The following is a 17,493-nucleotide window of genomic DNA, read 5'->3' on the forward strand; positions in this document are numbered from 1 at the left end:
GGAAAACTTTTTTTGCCATTTACAAATATCATATATATATAGATAATATTCACATATTTTTGGCAACTTATTAATAAACTTTTAGTGTTAACCACTGTTACCACATTTGACACAATGTGCTCAATACAATGTCAAATTATATGATTCCTTAAGAAGCATTATCTTATATCTTCATGTTTAGAGATCACACTTTAATTCATTCATTAAAGGACCCTTGCTGGAAGTTGATTTTTTCTAATTCTTATTGTAATTGCATTGTTCTAATCTCGTATTATAAAGGCAGCTGCTTGCCTATCATTTGTACTTTCCTCGTTAATACTGACTCAGTGAATTAACCTTTAATTACAGCCGTTAAAATTGAAATGAGCCTCTTGTCTGGCTGGGGCTGCTCCCTTTCTGTGCATGATTCTGATGAAAATTTTTAGGGTCAATGAATATGTCCCATGTCATGTCTGATAGCTGCTGAAGATGTGAGGAGGTAAATGTTACCTTAGAAAGATGTGCTTTAAATTTTTAGGAGATCGGCTCTATTGACATGAAAATAAAATACAAATATTTTAAGTGTCTCAGTTTATTCTGCTGTATTTTTTTTTCACCAAATTAAGAGGGCATTTAAGAAATATAAAAGGGTTATTAAAATACTTTTAGAAAATAATTTAAAGCAATAACTTATTCTCCATCTGTCTTAAATACTACATGTTAATGTAGTAAAAGGAACCTGTAAGGAACACTCTTTAGAAATGTGCTTGTTAGGAAGAATGCTTTCAATGATGTAACAAATTAGCATAGAAACAACATTGTCATCTGTGGGAACAGGTTCTACAATGATGAAGATGGAAAACAGGGAAAGATTAATTTCATTCATTCAAAACACTTTTGATGAGCACCTATTATACATCAAACACTGGGAATAGAAAGGCCAATAAAAAGGTCCTGTCTTATCTTCCAGGAACTCTAGAGTCTAGTCTCATACCTATAATATACTTCTAATACAAAAGATAAGGCACCCTTCCCACCTAATGACATTGATAAGTTTCCTAAAGTCATTTGAGGTCTCTCCACTTAATTTACCATAGACCTCTAGAGATTTAGAGTTGGAAAGGACCTTAGAAACAATCTATTCCAGTCCCCTAATTTCACAGATGAAGAAATTTAATGCAGAAGGATGAGAAGCTTTTAAAAAACATCACATACCTGATAAACAAGATGATTTCCCAATATGTTTTATGAAATATATCATTATCAAATAACTTGGTACAAAGAGCTTAAAGTTCCAAGAAGAACACAGTTACAAAAGCTAATGTCAGTCTGAACTGGACTCAAATTTTGATCTTCTAGTTCAAATTTCCAAGACATTTGTTAGGCCATATATTCTATGAAGCATGAATGTCAAATCCTCAGTGAAAAAATGAAATGAGTTTCTAAAATTATGTATTAAAATATATTATGAAAATTTTCAAATGTACACAAAAACAGAGAGTAATATAATGAACCACTAGGTACTCACCGCTAAGCTCCAAAAATTATCTACATTTGGCCAATATTATTTAATCGATCTCTTACTCCACATCTAAATTATTGAAAAACAAATTCCAGATATGATATAATTTCATCAATAAATACTTTGGTTTATGTATTTATCAGATTAGCATGTTTTAAGAAAACTTACAATACAATGATCACACCTAAAAAATTAACAATAATTCCCTTAATTTCATCTAAAACACATTTAGTGTTAACATGCCCTTGATTATTTAAGAGGTGTCTTTTCACAGATGGTTTGTTTAAATCAGAATTCAAACAAGACAAACAGGTTGGTATGTGTCTTAAATTTCTCAATCTAAATTATGCATTTCAAATCAGAATTTGCTGAATTTTTGTTTCTTTTTAGAGGTGTGTTATTTGCAGCAGAAGTATAAAGCAGATCTTCATTTAACATTTGGGGAGATATTTATATATTCAGTAATGTGGAGCAGCTATAAATTTAGAAAAATAACCCTTACTGATAGGTTTATAAAAGCTGTATGTAATTAAATTCCCGGATGATTTGAATAATAGTGTGTCAGATATATTCTACGATAAGTGACTTTTACTATCATTTGATATTAGAATCATATACTGTACTTATCTATTCTTACTCCATGCTCTCCTCTCTCTGGTGATAAATTAATTTCTTAGTATTGGGCATGTGCCCTACAGCTAAATTCACTGTCTCAATTTTTAAAGAAAAACTAAGTTTTTATAAGTATCACAATAACATTTTGCAGGTTTAAGTCAGGCTCCTCATGCTTTATCAAATTAAAACAATACTTATCAATTTTCTATAATGCCTTAAGTTTGGAAAACTTTTGGCCAGGCTTTTATAAAGGAACAAAGGTAAGAGAAGTTAAGTTGGCTGATAGGTGATAAAATAATATTCAAAGCATGATTTTTTTAATCCCTAAGAATCTAAAATACCTTAAAGCTTAAAAAAATGTATTCTTCATCACAAAGATCACAATTCAACATAAGCAACAAAATCTGAAATAGAGCAGGTGATAGTAAGACAAAAGTTCAATCAACTTTGGACCTGAAAAATAAAATTGCCAAAAAAGAGCAAATATTTTTAAACAAATGAAATTTTAAAAAATGTCTTATTTCCTATTACAGTACATTTAATTATAATAAATAAAAGCTAAAAATCATAAAACTAGGAAAGAAGTAGGTAATATTCAGTGAACTCTCTCAGTTCTAAAACGAGTGAACCAACAGCAAGGAAGACTTCAGAGTAGAAGAGAAAAAGAGAAAAGACTTTCTTTATCATGATTCTTTAATTCACCAATTATAATGCAGGTTTGTTTACATATTTCCTTTGTTTTGGTGGGTGATGTGGATTTTTTTTATCATTAATAATTACTAGTTCATTAAAAACTATATTAGCAGCTGATACAGTGGAATTTTCATTGTGAAGAATTTTATTCTAAAATAAAAAAAGCAATAAAGTGTTATGAGTACTATTTACAAGTCAGGACTTAACTGGCATGTATTTGCTTAAGTCAAATAAAAAAATGGTTTGCAGTAAAAAATCTGCAAACCCAAATTTGTAATATTCTTTTTTTTTTAAACATACCTCCTTTTAATAATCTAGGAAAGGGAGAGATGATAATGAGCTGTTATAACTATGAGATCTCTGAAGCAGTATAGAAGTAAAAAAGATGAAGCAATAGTGTGGCATACCTTAAAGTTTAATTTAAAAATTAAAGCAATTCATACCCAGAAGAGAATTAAATAAAAAGAATAAGATGGGACATGGCTAGGCAATAGAGGCACGAAATACTGTCAAACTTTAATTAAAAAATGTTTTCAATTTAAGCAGACCCAGGCCAGTGATTTTTCATTATTTTTACCACAGTTCCATGATTACTGACATTTTCATCAGAACAAATAAAGGATTTTTCCCAAATTTAAAATGACAAAATTATTTTTAATTTTGACTTTAATTTTTTCCTCTTCTAAACTCAAAGAAATTTGATCTTAGTTGGACTTGTATCTCAGTCTGGGGCTTGAACATACTTTTTTTATATATAAAGTATAAAAATAATTTTTTAAGAGATCATTCTATCAGGGAAGTGGATGTGGCTGAAGCGATAAGGTCTCCACCTGCCACATGGGATGACCCGGGTTCAATCCCTGGGGCCTCATGGTGAAAAAGAGAAAGTTTGCCTGCACAGTGAGCCAGTGCTCACATGGTGAGCTGAGTACCTGTGTGAGTGCCTGCATGGTGAGCCAGTGCTTGTGCAGTGAGCCAGTGCCTGTGCAGTGGGCCAGTGCCCATGCAACAAGCCGAGTGCCCGTGTGGTGAGCCAGTGCCCGTGCAAGTGAGTCACACAGCAAGATGATGATGCAACAAAAGAGAGATGAAGGGGAGAGTCAAGGTGAAGTGCAACAGAGATGAGGAACTGAGGTGGTGCAACTGACAAGGAACCTCTCTTCACATCAGAGGTCCCCAGGATTGAATCCTGGTGAATCCTAGAGGAGAGAGAGAGAAGAGGTGACGAAAAGAGAAATAGATACAGAAGTTCACACAGTGAATGGACAGAGAGCAAAAACATCAGGGTGAAGGAGGGGGAGGAGAAGGAAAAAAAGATCATTCTATCATATCAGAATGCAATGTTTACTACAGAGCTATTACCATTTGTTTTGTGAATGAGAATACATATTCATGAAATGTCTGATACAACGCCGTGTTCACCAAAGACCTCCATCAAAGCAATCTGTCCTTGCAAACTTGAAGAAAGCTGGTTCTCTGGCAGTATAAGACAGACTGGAAAACAAAACTAATATGCTCTACTATTAACAAGAAAAAGAAGGGAGATCGAATGAAGATAAAAGTTCACTGAAGATGGAACCATGGAGAGTTTTAACTTCATTAGCTGCCAAGAGCAAAAGTTATAGCCAGTTTTAAGTTGACAGAACTAATTATAAACACTAACTTCAGAAGCTGGTTTCGTTTGTATATTTTTTAAAAATGCCTTTGCATTACTTTTGCTCTGCCTGTCCAAATTCAAATGGACTTCATGTGGGTTTTCTTCCTCCTGTCCTTCAGCCTGGAAATCCTTGGGGGAAAGGAGGTTTGGTTATATGGCTCTTGGTCATATTAAAAGAAGTATATAACAAACATAAGGAAGGAAGTTTGCTAATAAAGAATGATATATACCTCTTACTGCAATTCTTTTCTTATCTTAGCAAGACCCTGAATGTGTTCAAGGAATTGAATTTCCTTCTTTTACGTTTTAAGGAATAGAAAAATATGGAACCATACCAAAACATTTAAAACCAAGTTGAGGTTTATTTTCAGTTTGAATTTTTTGAGATGGAAAAACAGTTATCATTCCATGACAAACTTTCAGGTTTGCAAAGCAGTGACTTTTCCCTGACTCAGGTTATGACCATTACAGGAATGGTCAACTTTGCTGAGCAGACTTAGAATTATCCTTTACTCTCCAATAGGGATTTGCAGACCAAGATTTAGCAAGACTTGGTGCTACCTAGGCACCTTAATCTTTTTGTTTTACTGAGTCACATTTCTTTATCCTCACTGCACAGCTCTAATATCCAATTGTGGGCTGGAGAAAGGGAGAGAGATATGAGAGGGAATGTCAAACCTACATTTGTAATGAACACAAAGGTCTCAAAGCCTCTATACCATGTCAATCCCAACCTTGAGTGAATCCTTCTCATACTCTATGCCCTGCCCTAGAACGTCAAATCTGAATTCATCACCTATTCCCAAATCACTAAGCACATGTCTCCCAGGGCTATAGAGTCAAATTTTGTGGTTTATAGCTGCAGACTAAAACACAAACATTTTCAAAAACATTGTTTCATTTGATTTTCACAAAAACACAACCGGGAATATAGGGAAAGTATTATCTCCATTTTGTAAATCCAAAAACTGAGATTTATACAAAGCGAAGAATTGTCCAAAGTCATGATAATAAGTAGCTGAGCCAAGGGTGGAGACCATGTCTTTGGACTCCAAATTCATGCATTTCACAAGTGTTCCTCTGCCCTTCTAAATGAGTTTTTGGTATTTTAAGTTAGAACTCTAAAAGTATATTTCCACAGAAACCTTATGACCTGTGTTAGGTGCTAAAGAACCGTAGGTGGGATAGCTCCATATGAATTGTACAGTATTTTGGGGGTTGCCTTGGGAACCTTATAACCTAGCAAGGTCAGAACTCAGAAGTCATTTTTTTTGACCCAGAGAAACATAAATCTTAAATATTAAGTGAATATATTAATAAACTTTCAACTTGTTAGAGAAGAAATGTAAAGAATACAAAGCATGAGACATTCCCTGCTGATGTTTATCATTAAGGCAGAGTATACACTAATGTAGCTTTCAAACATAACTTTAACTGCCACATTCACTTGAAAATTTTTGTGTACCAAACATACAAAAAAGTCACCAAGAGCGCAAACTCCAACATTTCTAATATCAGAAATGCATAAGTACTGTCTTTCACATTTATTCTTACATGCAAATTATTTTTTCTCCCTTTACTCTTTTTTTATTCTGAAGAAGCCTAACATTCTGAGAATTGTTGTTTCTGTCTCTGAGAAGAGCCTGGGGTATAACAATTTAGAAATTCTTGGCCTAAAAATATTCTAGTTAGAAGATTCACTAAGTTAACCAGAGTTGGTTCACCAAAATGTTATAGCAATAACTCAAATGTTCATTTATGGAGCTATCTGTTATCCCTCTACCAGTTAGTCTCAGGCAAGACTGAAACAATGTGTTTATGTATCATCTTTATCAGTCAGTGTGGAAAATAAGGTCTTTTCTTACACTGATAATAATGTTTACTAGCCATTCTATTTAACAATCTCTGCATTCTGAACATATAATTCAAAGGGTTAGAATAAATAGTGAATTTTTCATTAGAAAACTATTTTGTATGAAAAAGGAACTGCTCTTTAGGTTTCATTGCAAATATTCTGGCAATTTAAAAAATGAAATATACACATGTTAGGCCAAATACACAAGGAAAAAATTTAAATAATCTTTTGGAATAAATAAAAGGATTAGGAAGTCATCATATAGGCTAAAAATGTTTCATCTATTTATTTTCAACTACTTTCTATTCATAACATTCCTATGTAACAATGGATTTCCATTGTTTCAAAATTCTATCTTAGGCTCACAGACTCAGAATATGAGTTGAAAGGAAACATGGACTAACTTGTCCTATTTTAGAGGTGATAAAACCAAATGACTTGCTCAATACAACCCCAACTAATTAATAGCAGTGTTATGAATTGTGTCCTTCCAAAAGATATGCTCAAGTCCTAACCCCAGTCCCATGAATGTGATCCTATTTGAAAACAGGATCTCTTAAGAGGTTATCAGCTAAGATGAGGTCAAAATGGATTAGGGCCCTTAATTCAAAATGACTGGTGTCCTTACAAGAAGAGGACATTTGGACACAGACACACAGAGAAAGAAGACAGCCATGTGCTGGAGGCAGAGACTTAGTGATGCCAAAGTCAGAGGAAGTGTGGCAACACCTTGATTTTGTCTTCCAGGCTCCAGAACAGTGTTAGACAATAAATTTTTGTTGATTTAAGGCACCCAGTTTGCCATGGTAGTCCTAGGAATCTAAGATAAGTGGTAATCTAAAAAGACATAAATCTCATAAATTAGACAAGTCAATAAAAAGGAATCTTGGTCATCCATATACATGCTTTCTTTTTCTATTAAAAATTATTGCTTTTGGGTAATAGATGTATTACACATTGATTAGAGAAAAGCTGGAAATTACTGAAAAATATAAAGAGAAAAATATAAGTCATTCATAATCTCATCATTCAGAAACCATCCATTAAAAGTATGATACATTTTCTTCTACTTTTCATTTCCCTGTATCTAAAAACACAGTATGCACACACAATTTTATAAATTGGAATAATACACGTATTTTGTATCCCTTTTTCACTTTACACATACTATATTTTATACCATTAAAGTATTTAGTACAAATATTTTAATAATTGTATAATATTTCTTAAGGTTGACTTTGCTGTACTTTATGTAACCATCATTCTCCTACAACTACACACCTAAGTTATAAACATCCATGCACATAAATTTTGGTATTTCTAATTATTTCCTTAAAAGAAAAATCTAGACATAAAGTTAATGGATCAAAGACTGTGTACATTTTGATGGCTCATTATGTAGATGTCCAAATTGCCATCTAGAATAGTGTACCAATTTATACTTTCACCAGTGGAGCAGCGTATAATGCCTGTTTCATTGCATCTCTCATCAACAACAGACACTGGTTTTGTAATCTTTGTCAATGTCATAGAGCAAAACAGTTTTCTAAATTTGCATTTATTCATTACTGCTACTGGCCACTTTTCATATATCAATTATGATTTGTATTTCCTCTCCTATGAATAACTTCTTTTTGTCTTTTGTTTACTTTTTAAAACCCTTTTTACTGAAGTATAAAACACACATAGAAAAGTACACATATCTTAATTGTTTTATGATTTTTTGGTAACTGAATACATATATGTAACCAGCACTCATATCAAAGAACAGAAAATTATTACGACCCCAGAAGCCCATTTTGTGTTCCCTTCCAATCACTAATTCTCCTAAGATTAATCACTATTTTGACTTTTAAAACCATAAGTTAATTTTGCCTTTTTTCACTTTTGCTAATTTTTAGTATTTTTACTGTAAAAAGGTAGTTATTGTCATAAAAACCTTTTTGAAAAAAGATTTATTTATTTATTTATTTCTCTTCCCCTATCCCCCCATCCCGGTTGTCTGTTCTCTGTGTCTATTCTGCTGCGTCTTTTGTCTGCTTCTGTTGTTGTGAGCAGCACGGGAATCTGTGTTTCTTTGTGCTGTGTCATCTTGTTGAGTCATTTCTCTGCGTGGGCGGCACCATTCCTAGGCAGGCTGCACTTTCTTTCAGGCTGGGCAGCTCTCCCTACGGGGTGCACTTCTTGCATGTGGGGCTCCCCGACGCAGGAGACACCCATGCGTGGCAGGGCACTCCTTGCGCGCATCAGCACTGTGCATGGGCCAGCTCCACATGGGCTAAGGAGGCCTGGGGTTTGAACTGCGGACCTCCCATGTGGTAGACGGACACCCTAACCACTGGGCCAAGTCCACCGCCATCATAAAATATTTATGCATTATAGAAAAGTACAAAAAGTAAATCAATAAGTAATCCAAAAGTCACATCGCCTAAATAACTACTTCTAATCATGGTGAATATGACATCTCTATAGGCATGGATGGCTAGACAAATATTCAGAAAAATAAATTATCCTATAAGAATGGGTTTTAACTTTACTTGAATTTAATCAAAGAAAAAGAAACCATGATAAAACAAAACAACCAAAAACAAAACAACAAAACCAAAATGCTTCAACTTCAGATAAATGTTTTTTTAGTATATACAAACCATTAAGAGGCTTGAGTGTTATTAAAAAACAAAAATAGGAGCTCTGCTTCAATTTGCTTATTATTGATTGACTTCCTACTATGAAAAAAATGAAATGATTAACATGCTATCCCTCATGTTTTACTCCCTCTAGCTCCCAATTTTGGTTATATCTATTATTTATTTTATCATTTACATTCAATTCAGTGATCATAGTTCCCACAGATATTGATTCTATTATTCTGAATTATCCCTTAATCAGTGTTAATAATGAACACTGTCTCCAATTCCCTTTTCCTTTAAAGAAGGACCTATAGCTCTTTTCATGTTTAAGAATATCTGTCGCCTTTTATAGTAGAGGGCTAATTTTCTTGGGTCATACTTTCTGTCCTTACAAAGTTGTAATAATAATGTAATAACAAAACTAACTGCAAATACTTAGATAGTGCTTAATATTTACTAGATACTTATTATTATAAGCATTTCATGTATGTTTGCTACTATTTAATACTAACAACAACCCATGAAGTAAGTAGTAGTATTATTTCTATTTTACAGATGAAAAACTGAGGCACTGAGAGACAAATTGATTTAACTAAGGTCACTCATTTTGTAAAGTAGCAGAGTTCCAATTGAATGCAGGCAATCTGGCTCTTAACCCCTACATTAAAATGCTTTGAATGTTTGAGATTGTCACATAATGGGGGGCAAAGACAGTAAAGAATACCACTAGCATTTAGGGGGTGGAGGGCAGGGATGCTAGCTAGCTGTCCTGCAATGAACAGAGAAGTTCCATTTAGTAAAAACTGGTACCATGTCCCTTGGAACTTTCAAATGTCTTGCTGGACATTCATGAGATGAAAACTTATTTAAAATGACCTGATCCTAGAACATAAATCCATTTTACATAAAAACACAAAGAAATTTTTGGAAGGTTTTCATATACTCAATTTTCCAGGAATGAAACTGTTTTGTTTAATCCAGAAAAACTGTTCAATGCTTTGGGAACTTTGTCACTTATGGTAACATCACAATTCATGGTTATTGAGTTGCTAATTCAATTCACCTCTATCAGTCTGTATTTATAGTGGTCACATTTATTGTGGTTCTACAAATGATAGCAAGCCATTATTTAGCTATTTTATCATCTTCTAGTATGGTTGTGGTCAAGCACTTACTTATTAATGTAAACATTATACAAATTACATTTATTTTCCCTTTCTATCCAATTAGGGGGTAATGTTTCTGTTTTTAAGTTATGGAATAGAAAGACTCTACTATTTATAAATTTCATTTTAGGGTCTTAAGAAGGCTCCTATATTTATTTGTTGAGGTCGTTTAACATTATTTAGGGGATTCTAATTTCTGAGGATTTTTCTTTGATGTTTCTTTCCTCTGATGTTTTTAGTCAACATCTTTCCAAATTTGTACACATGAGAAAACTTACATTTGGTTGATCCCTGTTTTTTTCTAAGTACTGTTTTAGAGGGCTGGAGGTAGGATTAGGAAGCATGCTATTCTGCATAAGAACATGCAGTTTATGGGAAACGGACTTGGCCCAGTAGTAAGGGTGTCCGTCTACCACATGGGAGGTCCACGGTTCAAACCCCGGGCCTCCTTGACCCGTGTGGAGCTGGCCCATGCACAGTGCTGATGCGCGCAAGGAGTGCCCTGCCATGCAGGGGTGTCCCCCATGTAGGGGAGCCCCACGCGCAAGGAGTGCGCCCCGTAAGGAGAGCCGCCCAGCACGAAAGAAAGTGCAGTCTGCCCAGGAATGGTGCCGCCCACACTTCCCATGCCCCTGACAACAACAGAAGCGGACAAAGAAACAAGACGCAGCAAATAGACACAGAGAACAGACAACGGGGTGGGGGGGGGGGTGTGGGGAATTAAATAAATAAATAAGCCTAAAAAAAAAAAGAACATGCAGTTTAGTTGAATAGGTTTCACTTTTCAAAGTTCTATCTTTTTCCTTGTTTAAAGTTTTACTCCTTTCCTTGTTTGGCTGTTGATGGTGAATTTTTGGTTGCCACTCTTTTTAGTACTTTATATATATTTTAATCATTTTGTTAGCTTTTGGGGGATGAGTGTGGTGATCCTGCTTCACTCTTCCACCATTGCCTGGCAGTCCCTCTGTGTCCACTCTTTGAATGGAGTGCTTTTCTTTTCTTCTGAAGAGACCATCTGAATAAATGCTGTCCTTAGTAAATGGGTGACTCTCTTAATTTCTTTGTGATGAATGAAAATTTACTACAAGCTTTTCTAATCTCAATTGATTCTTATAGCTAATAAAGTATAGCTACTCAGGTCCATTATCACATATCACACCAATTCCAAAATATTTAATATTTATTGAGTGATGACAACGTGTCAGTCACCGTTCTAAAAGCTTTATGTATCATCTCATTAATTTCACAACAATTCAGTGAGGTAGATATTATTCCCTAGGAAACTAAGGTACAGAAAAGGTACATAATCAATTTGCCTAAGGTCACATGGCTATCATGGGCACAGCAGGGATTTGCACTCTGGTCATCTGATTTCACAGCCCAAGGTATTATTTATCCACTATCTTAATGCCTCCCAAGTTCTTTTTTTTTTTTTTTAAAAGATTTATTTATTTATTTAATTCCCCCCCCTCATCTCCACTACAGACTTTTTTTTTTTAATTTTAAAGATTCATTTATTTTTATTTATTTCTCTCCCCCCCTCCCCCAGTTGTCTGCTCTCTGTGTCTATTCGCTGTGTGTTCTTCTGTTACCACTTCTATCCTTATCAGTGGCACCGGGAAATCTGTGTTTCTTTTTGTTGCGTCATCTTGTTGTGTTAGCTCTCCATGTGTATAGTGCCATTCTTGGGCAGGCTACACTTTCTTTCATGCTGGGTGGCTCTCCCTGAGGGGCGCACTCCTTGCGTGTGGGGCTCCCGTACGTGGGGGACACCCTGTGTGGCACGGCACTCCTTGTGCGCATCAGCGCTGTGCATGGGCCAGCTCCACACGGGTCAAGGAGGCCCGGGGTTTGAACCGCAGACCTCCCATGTGGTAGGTGGATGCCCTAACCACTGGGCCAAGTCTGCTTCCCTTCCACCACTGACCACCATTTTCTCTTTAGAACTTAACACAAATGCTCAATAAATATTTATTATTTTAATGAATGAAAGACTTAAATACTTATTTTCACTGTGTTCACCCCTTTTTTTCTGATGTGCCTTTTTCTTTTAGAAGCAAGAAGGGCAATCTAAAATCCCAAATACCATTCTCACTCATTACAATACACTTAAAAAGATGATAAGTTTAACAGTTTTCACCTGTACTTTCTAAGGGAGCTATTCTTAGAAAGTGCATATAGCTCTTAGTACTTCATTACATGGCCCTGTGATCACAATTGCTTTGAAGGTGGAATTTTTTAAAAAATGTGAAAGTATTAGGTATTCTTATTTTTCCCACATTAGGTAGAAACAGCTCTATGATCTTTCCAACAGCTCAGATCACTAATTATGTACCCTGGAGTGCCCTACAATCCCTGGGAACCACTGTATACATCAGATCCATTCAAATTACCTATGGTATCATCAAAACTTACTGTTCTCTTAGTATGTCAGATTTCTGAAAACAAACAGAAGGTCAAGCATATCAAGAGCTTATATATCCTAGGCAGCATGTTCGATTTAGAGTAAAAGGTTAGTAGATATAATAGGCTAACAAGAAAATATTATTGCAGATTCAGATACTATAATATGCTATAGTTTTGGCATTATTTTGCAGTAGGCAGGTCTCTTGCCTCTGAATTACACTCTTTAAGTAATATATTTCAAGAATTTTTTTAGGGACACTATGTCATATAAACATACATATGAAAAGAATGCAAAGGGAAATAAAATTTTGAATTTTTAAACGAAAACAGTAAATTCATTTCAACAGCTAATGGTGAAAGAATAGTGGTAGGAAAAGAATGATCATGGGAATGAAGGTTTGTTAATATAGATAACAATGATCTATACCAGAATTTACGTATATAAACTAACTCAATGTGGCAAATAACTCTTTGTATGTTGCAGATATATATAATGGTACCAGAGGAATATGTACACATGCTAATTAAATTTTCATAACTCATAAGAAGTAAATGGAGAAGACAAACACTTGGATAGAATGAATTAAAAAACTATTTAGAGGAAACGGACTTTGGCCCAGTGGTTAGGGCGTCCGTCTACCACATGGGAGTCCGCGGTTCAAGCCCCGGGCCTCCCTGACCCGTGTGGAGCCGGCCCATGCGCAGTGCTGATGCGCGCAAGGAGTGCTGTGCCACACAGGGGTGTCCCCCGCGTAGGGGAGCCCCACGCGCAAGGAGTGCGCTCCATAAGGAGAGCCGCCCAGCGCGAAGGAGGGAGCAGCCTGCTGAGGAATGGCGCCGCCCACACTTTCTGTGCCGCTGACGACAACAGAAGCGGACAAAGAAACAAGATGCAGCAAAAAGACACAGAAAACAGACAACCGGGGGAGGGGAGGGGAATTAAATAAATAAAAATAAATCTTTAAAAAAAAAAACTATTTAGAAAATTAAAAAATCATATCTCAATTAGACTTGTTTTGTTAGACAAACTATTCAAGACTAAGAATCTATTTCAATTATCTGCATTTTAATTTAAAAAATGCAATGGCAGCATTTGAAAAATGAGCTAATATATTTTGAAAATAACTTACACTGATAATGGATGAAGAAGTTGATAAGTTTAAACCTTCAAGATCAGCTATCAAGCTTGGGGAAAGAGCTGGTGTAGGAAGTGCAACCGGAGTGGATACTGGGTTAACTGTAAGAAAAGGCCCAAATTAGCAAATATGCATGAAATTTAATTCAAATTATTAAAAGCTACAATTTTTTGTTAGTAAATCTAATTAAATTACTTTGATTAATGAATGTATGACAATTCTATTTAACATCTTGATTTAGCCAAGTTATTATCAAGTCATGGCAGTTATGAGCCTTAGGTTTCAAAACATAATGCAAATCCTATAACAAAATAAGGATATAAATGTCTTCAGTAATAGTTTATGAAAATTTTTATGCCATAACACTATCACTAGTATTTATCACCCAGTAATTTTACTGAAAGAAAATTCCCAGACTAATACAGAGAATAACAACTGAGCTAGACATCTTAAAGGGTATTTAAATCCTTTCTCTATTTTATTCTTCACTCTTTATAATGAGGGTCCAGGTACAACTCCCTTCTATGTGTGTGTTGTCCAATATAGTGACTTCTAGACAAAGGTGACTAATGTGCTCTTAACATGTGGCTAGTATGACTAAAGAACTAAAATTTTAATTAATTTAAACAAATTTAAGTAGCTATGTGTTGCTAATGGCTAAGGGTTACATGAGTACATGGACTGCACAGATCTAGCTTATCTCCAATTCCATCTAACACTTTTAATGCTCTAGTAGTACAGCATAATAGTTCCCAAGATGATGTTTCATGCTGTTGAGCCTTTTATATGCTATTCCTTTTGCCTAGAAGGTAAATCTATGCCTTTTTTTTTTTTTTAAGGTGATACCAAGGACTGAACCTGGGACCTTGTCCGTGGGAAGTAGGCACTCAAACCATTGAGCTATACCTGATTCCCTTCTGTCTTTTTAAACTTGCAACTCTTACCCAGAAAAATACAACTTAAGGGAAAGCACTTCTGATTCACCCAGAAACAGCTTTCCATTACCTTCTCATTTCCAGATAAATCTGGACAAATTCTAAAACTGTGTTTCTCAGGTAATATTAAATGTGTTTTACATGCTTTTATTATCTTTTTTTTTTTTTTTAACAGTCACATCGAGTTAATCTATTCTGTCACTCATCAGGACTGGAGCCCGTGCCTCTTGTTTGTACCTTGTGATTATTTTTGGTTATAACAAAACAAAATATTATTTTAGTTGTTTATTGTGGTAACATACATTCAAAACAAAATTTTCCATTTTAATCACTTTCAAGTGTACAATTCAGTGTTATTAATTACATTCATAATGCTGTGCTATCATCACCACCATCCATTACCAAAACTTTTTCATCACTCTGAACAGAAACTCTGCATCTATTAAGCATTAACTACCTATTCCCCACTCACACTCTGACCCCTGGTAACCTGTAATCTATAAATTTGTTTATTATAGGTATTTCATATACATGAAATCATATAATATTTGTCCTTTTGTGGTGGCCTATTCCACTTACCATGATGTCTTCAAGGTTCATTCATGTTATCACATACATAAGAGCATTGTTTTTATGGCTGAATATGATTCCAATGTGTGTATATACCACATTCTATTTATCCATTCATCTGTTGATGGACACTAGCGTTGTTTCCATCATTTGGCAATTGTGAATAATGCTGATATGAACATCAGTGTACAAATGTCTGAGTGCCTGCTTTCAATTCTTTCGGGTATATATACCTAGAAATGGGATTGCTGGTGTATATCTTATTTTTCAGTGCTCATTAATTGTTCAAATGCCTTTTGAGTGACATAAAATGTGGAGAAAACTTTTAGCTTCTGTATTAGTCAGTCAAAAGGGTGCTGACGCATAACATCAGAAACGGGTTGGTTTTTATAAAAGGTATTTATTTGGGGTAGAAGCTTACAGTTACCAGGCCATACTTAAGTTACTTCCCTCACCAGTCTACTGCCATGTGTTGGAGCAAGATGGCTGGTGATGTCTGCATGGGTTCAGGCTCCCTGGGTTCCTCTCTTCCTGCGGGTTGCCTCTCTCTGGTCTCTGTAGCTGCAAACTACCAGGCGAATGGCTCATCTTCTTCCCAGGGCCTTCTCTATTTCCTCACAACCAAGCTTCTCTGTGTGCTTACTTCCCAGGGCTTCAGCTCAAAACTCCAGCATCAAAACTCCAACTCTTTCTTCGCCATGTCTTTTATCTGTGATTCCCCACCCCACAAGGAGTCGGTTCTCAACACCATACTGACATGGCCCTATCAAAGCCCTAATTGTAATTCAATCACACCCAAGTAGAGACCAGTTTTAAAACATATTCCAATATCTATTTTTAGACTTCATGAACCATATCAAACCACGACAGCTTCCAACAAGTTCTCAATCCAAAATAACACTATAGGGAAGTGGATATGGCTCAATCATTTGGGCTCCTGTCAACCATATAGGAGATTCAGGGTTTGATTTGCAGGGCCTCCTGGTGAAGACAAGTTGGCCTGTGCAACGAGCTGGCCCAAGTGGAGGGCTGCCCTGTGTGGAATGCTGGCGCATGTAGAGAGCTGGCCCATATGGAATGCTGACCTATGTGGCATGCTGGCCCACATAGGAGTGCTGGCCTACATGGAGTACTGGACTGTGCAGAAAGCTGGCGCAGCAAGAAGACACAAGAAAAGGCACAGAAAGACAATAAGGGATGCAGCAGACTAGGGAGCTGAGGTGGCGCAAGACAATGAACACCTTTCTCCTACTCTGGAGGGTCCCAGGATTGGTTACTGATGCTGCCTAAAGAGAAGACAAGCAGACACAGAACACACAGCTTATGGACACAGAAAACAGACAGCAAGCCCAAAAACAACAAGGGGGGTGGATAAATAAATAAATCTTTGAAAAAAACACCACAACACTATAAAGGTAGTAACATTTACTGAATTTAACATTGTTTTTCAAAGCATCCTTTTCTCATTTTAGTCTCACAATGTCCCTGTTTCTATGGAACTTAATATCTAAGTGAGAAAAAAAAGATACATATGCTTGCAAAAAAATAAAAAAGAGTCCATAAAAGATATTATCAGAAGAGAATTTTCAGAATAAATCTTGAATAAAACCCCAATATAGATAATAGGAAAAACAGAGCAGAGATTGGATAGAAGAGGAAATGGGGCCCTTGGGTTCCCACTTGCACTCCCTTGTGTCTGAAGTATTACTTAGACATATACTGAAAACCACTGTACAGTTAGCAAGTGCCATAAGACATCAGAAAAAAAAAAGAGACAGGTCCTAAAGACTAAGAATTGTTAAAAATCTACCAAACAGGAACAATATGATGATAAAAATGGTACCGCAGGGTGATCAATCAGAGCTGGTTGATTAGCCTATGCTAGGCTGCCGAAAGCAGATACCATAAAATTGGTTGGCTTTTAACTGCGAATTTATTTTATAAGTTTCCAGTTTTGAGGGCTTGAAAATATCCAAATCAAGGCATCATCAAGGCAATGCTTTCTTCCTGAAGACCAGCTACCAGCGATCCTGGACTCCTCTGTCACATGGCAAGGCACATGGTAGTTGTCTGCTGGTCTTGCCCTTCTCTTCCAGGTTACAATGCTTTCAGTTTCTTGAATCTATGGCTCTCACTCGCACTGTATTCATCCCATTTATTTTATTTTTTAATTTTTGACAACTCTTGTATTTTATTACTATTATTTTCTCTTAATTACAGATGGCGGAGCTTACAGAAGGTAGGTAACTAGCTCAAAATCACAGGGCTTGTGAACAGGGAGAGACAGGGCTTAAACCCAGAGCTACCTAAAGAAATGCCACTCCCTTTG

At 35.7% G+C, this 17,493-nt stretch overlaps 1 protein-coding gene across 2 annotated transcripts in view; it reads right to left on the reverse strand.

Moving 5' to 3' along the window:
* Positions 1-17,493, reverse strand: part of AP3B1 (adaptor related protein complex 3 subunit beta 1) — a 327,202-nt gene that overhangs the window by 56,961 nt on the left and 252,748 nt on the right. For both annotated transcript variants that reach the window (XM_058275208.1, XM_071208678.1), the window contains exon 22: positions 13,654-13,760. In XM_058275208.1, the coding sequence (XP_058131191.1) occupies positions 13,654-13,760 (107 nt within the window). The remainder of the gene's footprint in view (positions 1-13,653; positions 13,761-17,493) is intronic.

Source organism: Dasypus novemcinctus, chromosome 2 (genome assembly GCF_030445035.2).
Source record: "Dasypus novemcinctus isolate mDasNov1 chromosome 2, mDasNov1.1.hap2, whole genome shotgun sequence".
Classification (NCBI taxonomy): Eukaryota; Metazoa; Chordata; class Mammalia; order Cingulata; family Dasypodidae; genus Dasypus; species Dasypus novemcinctus.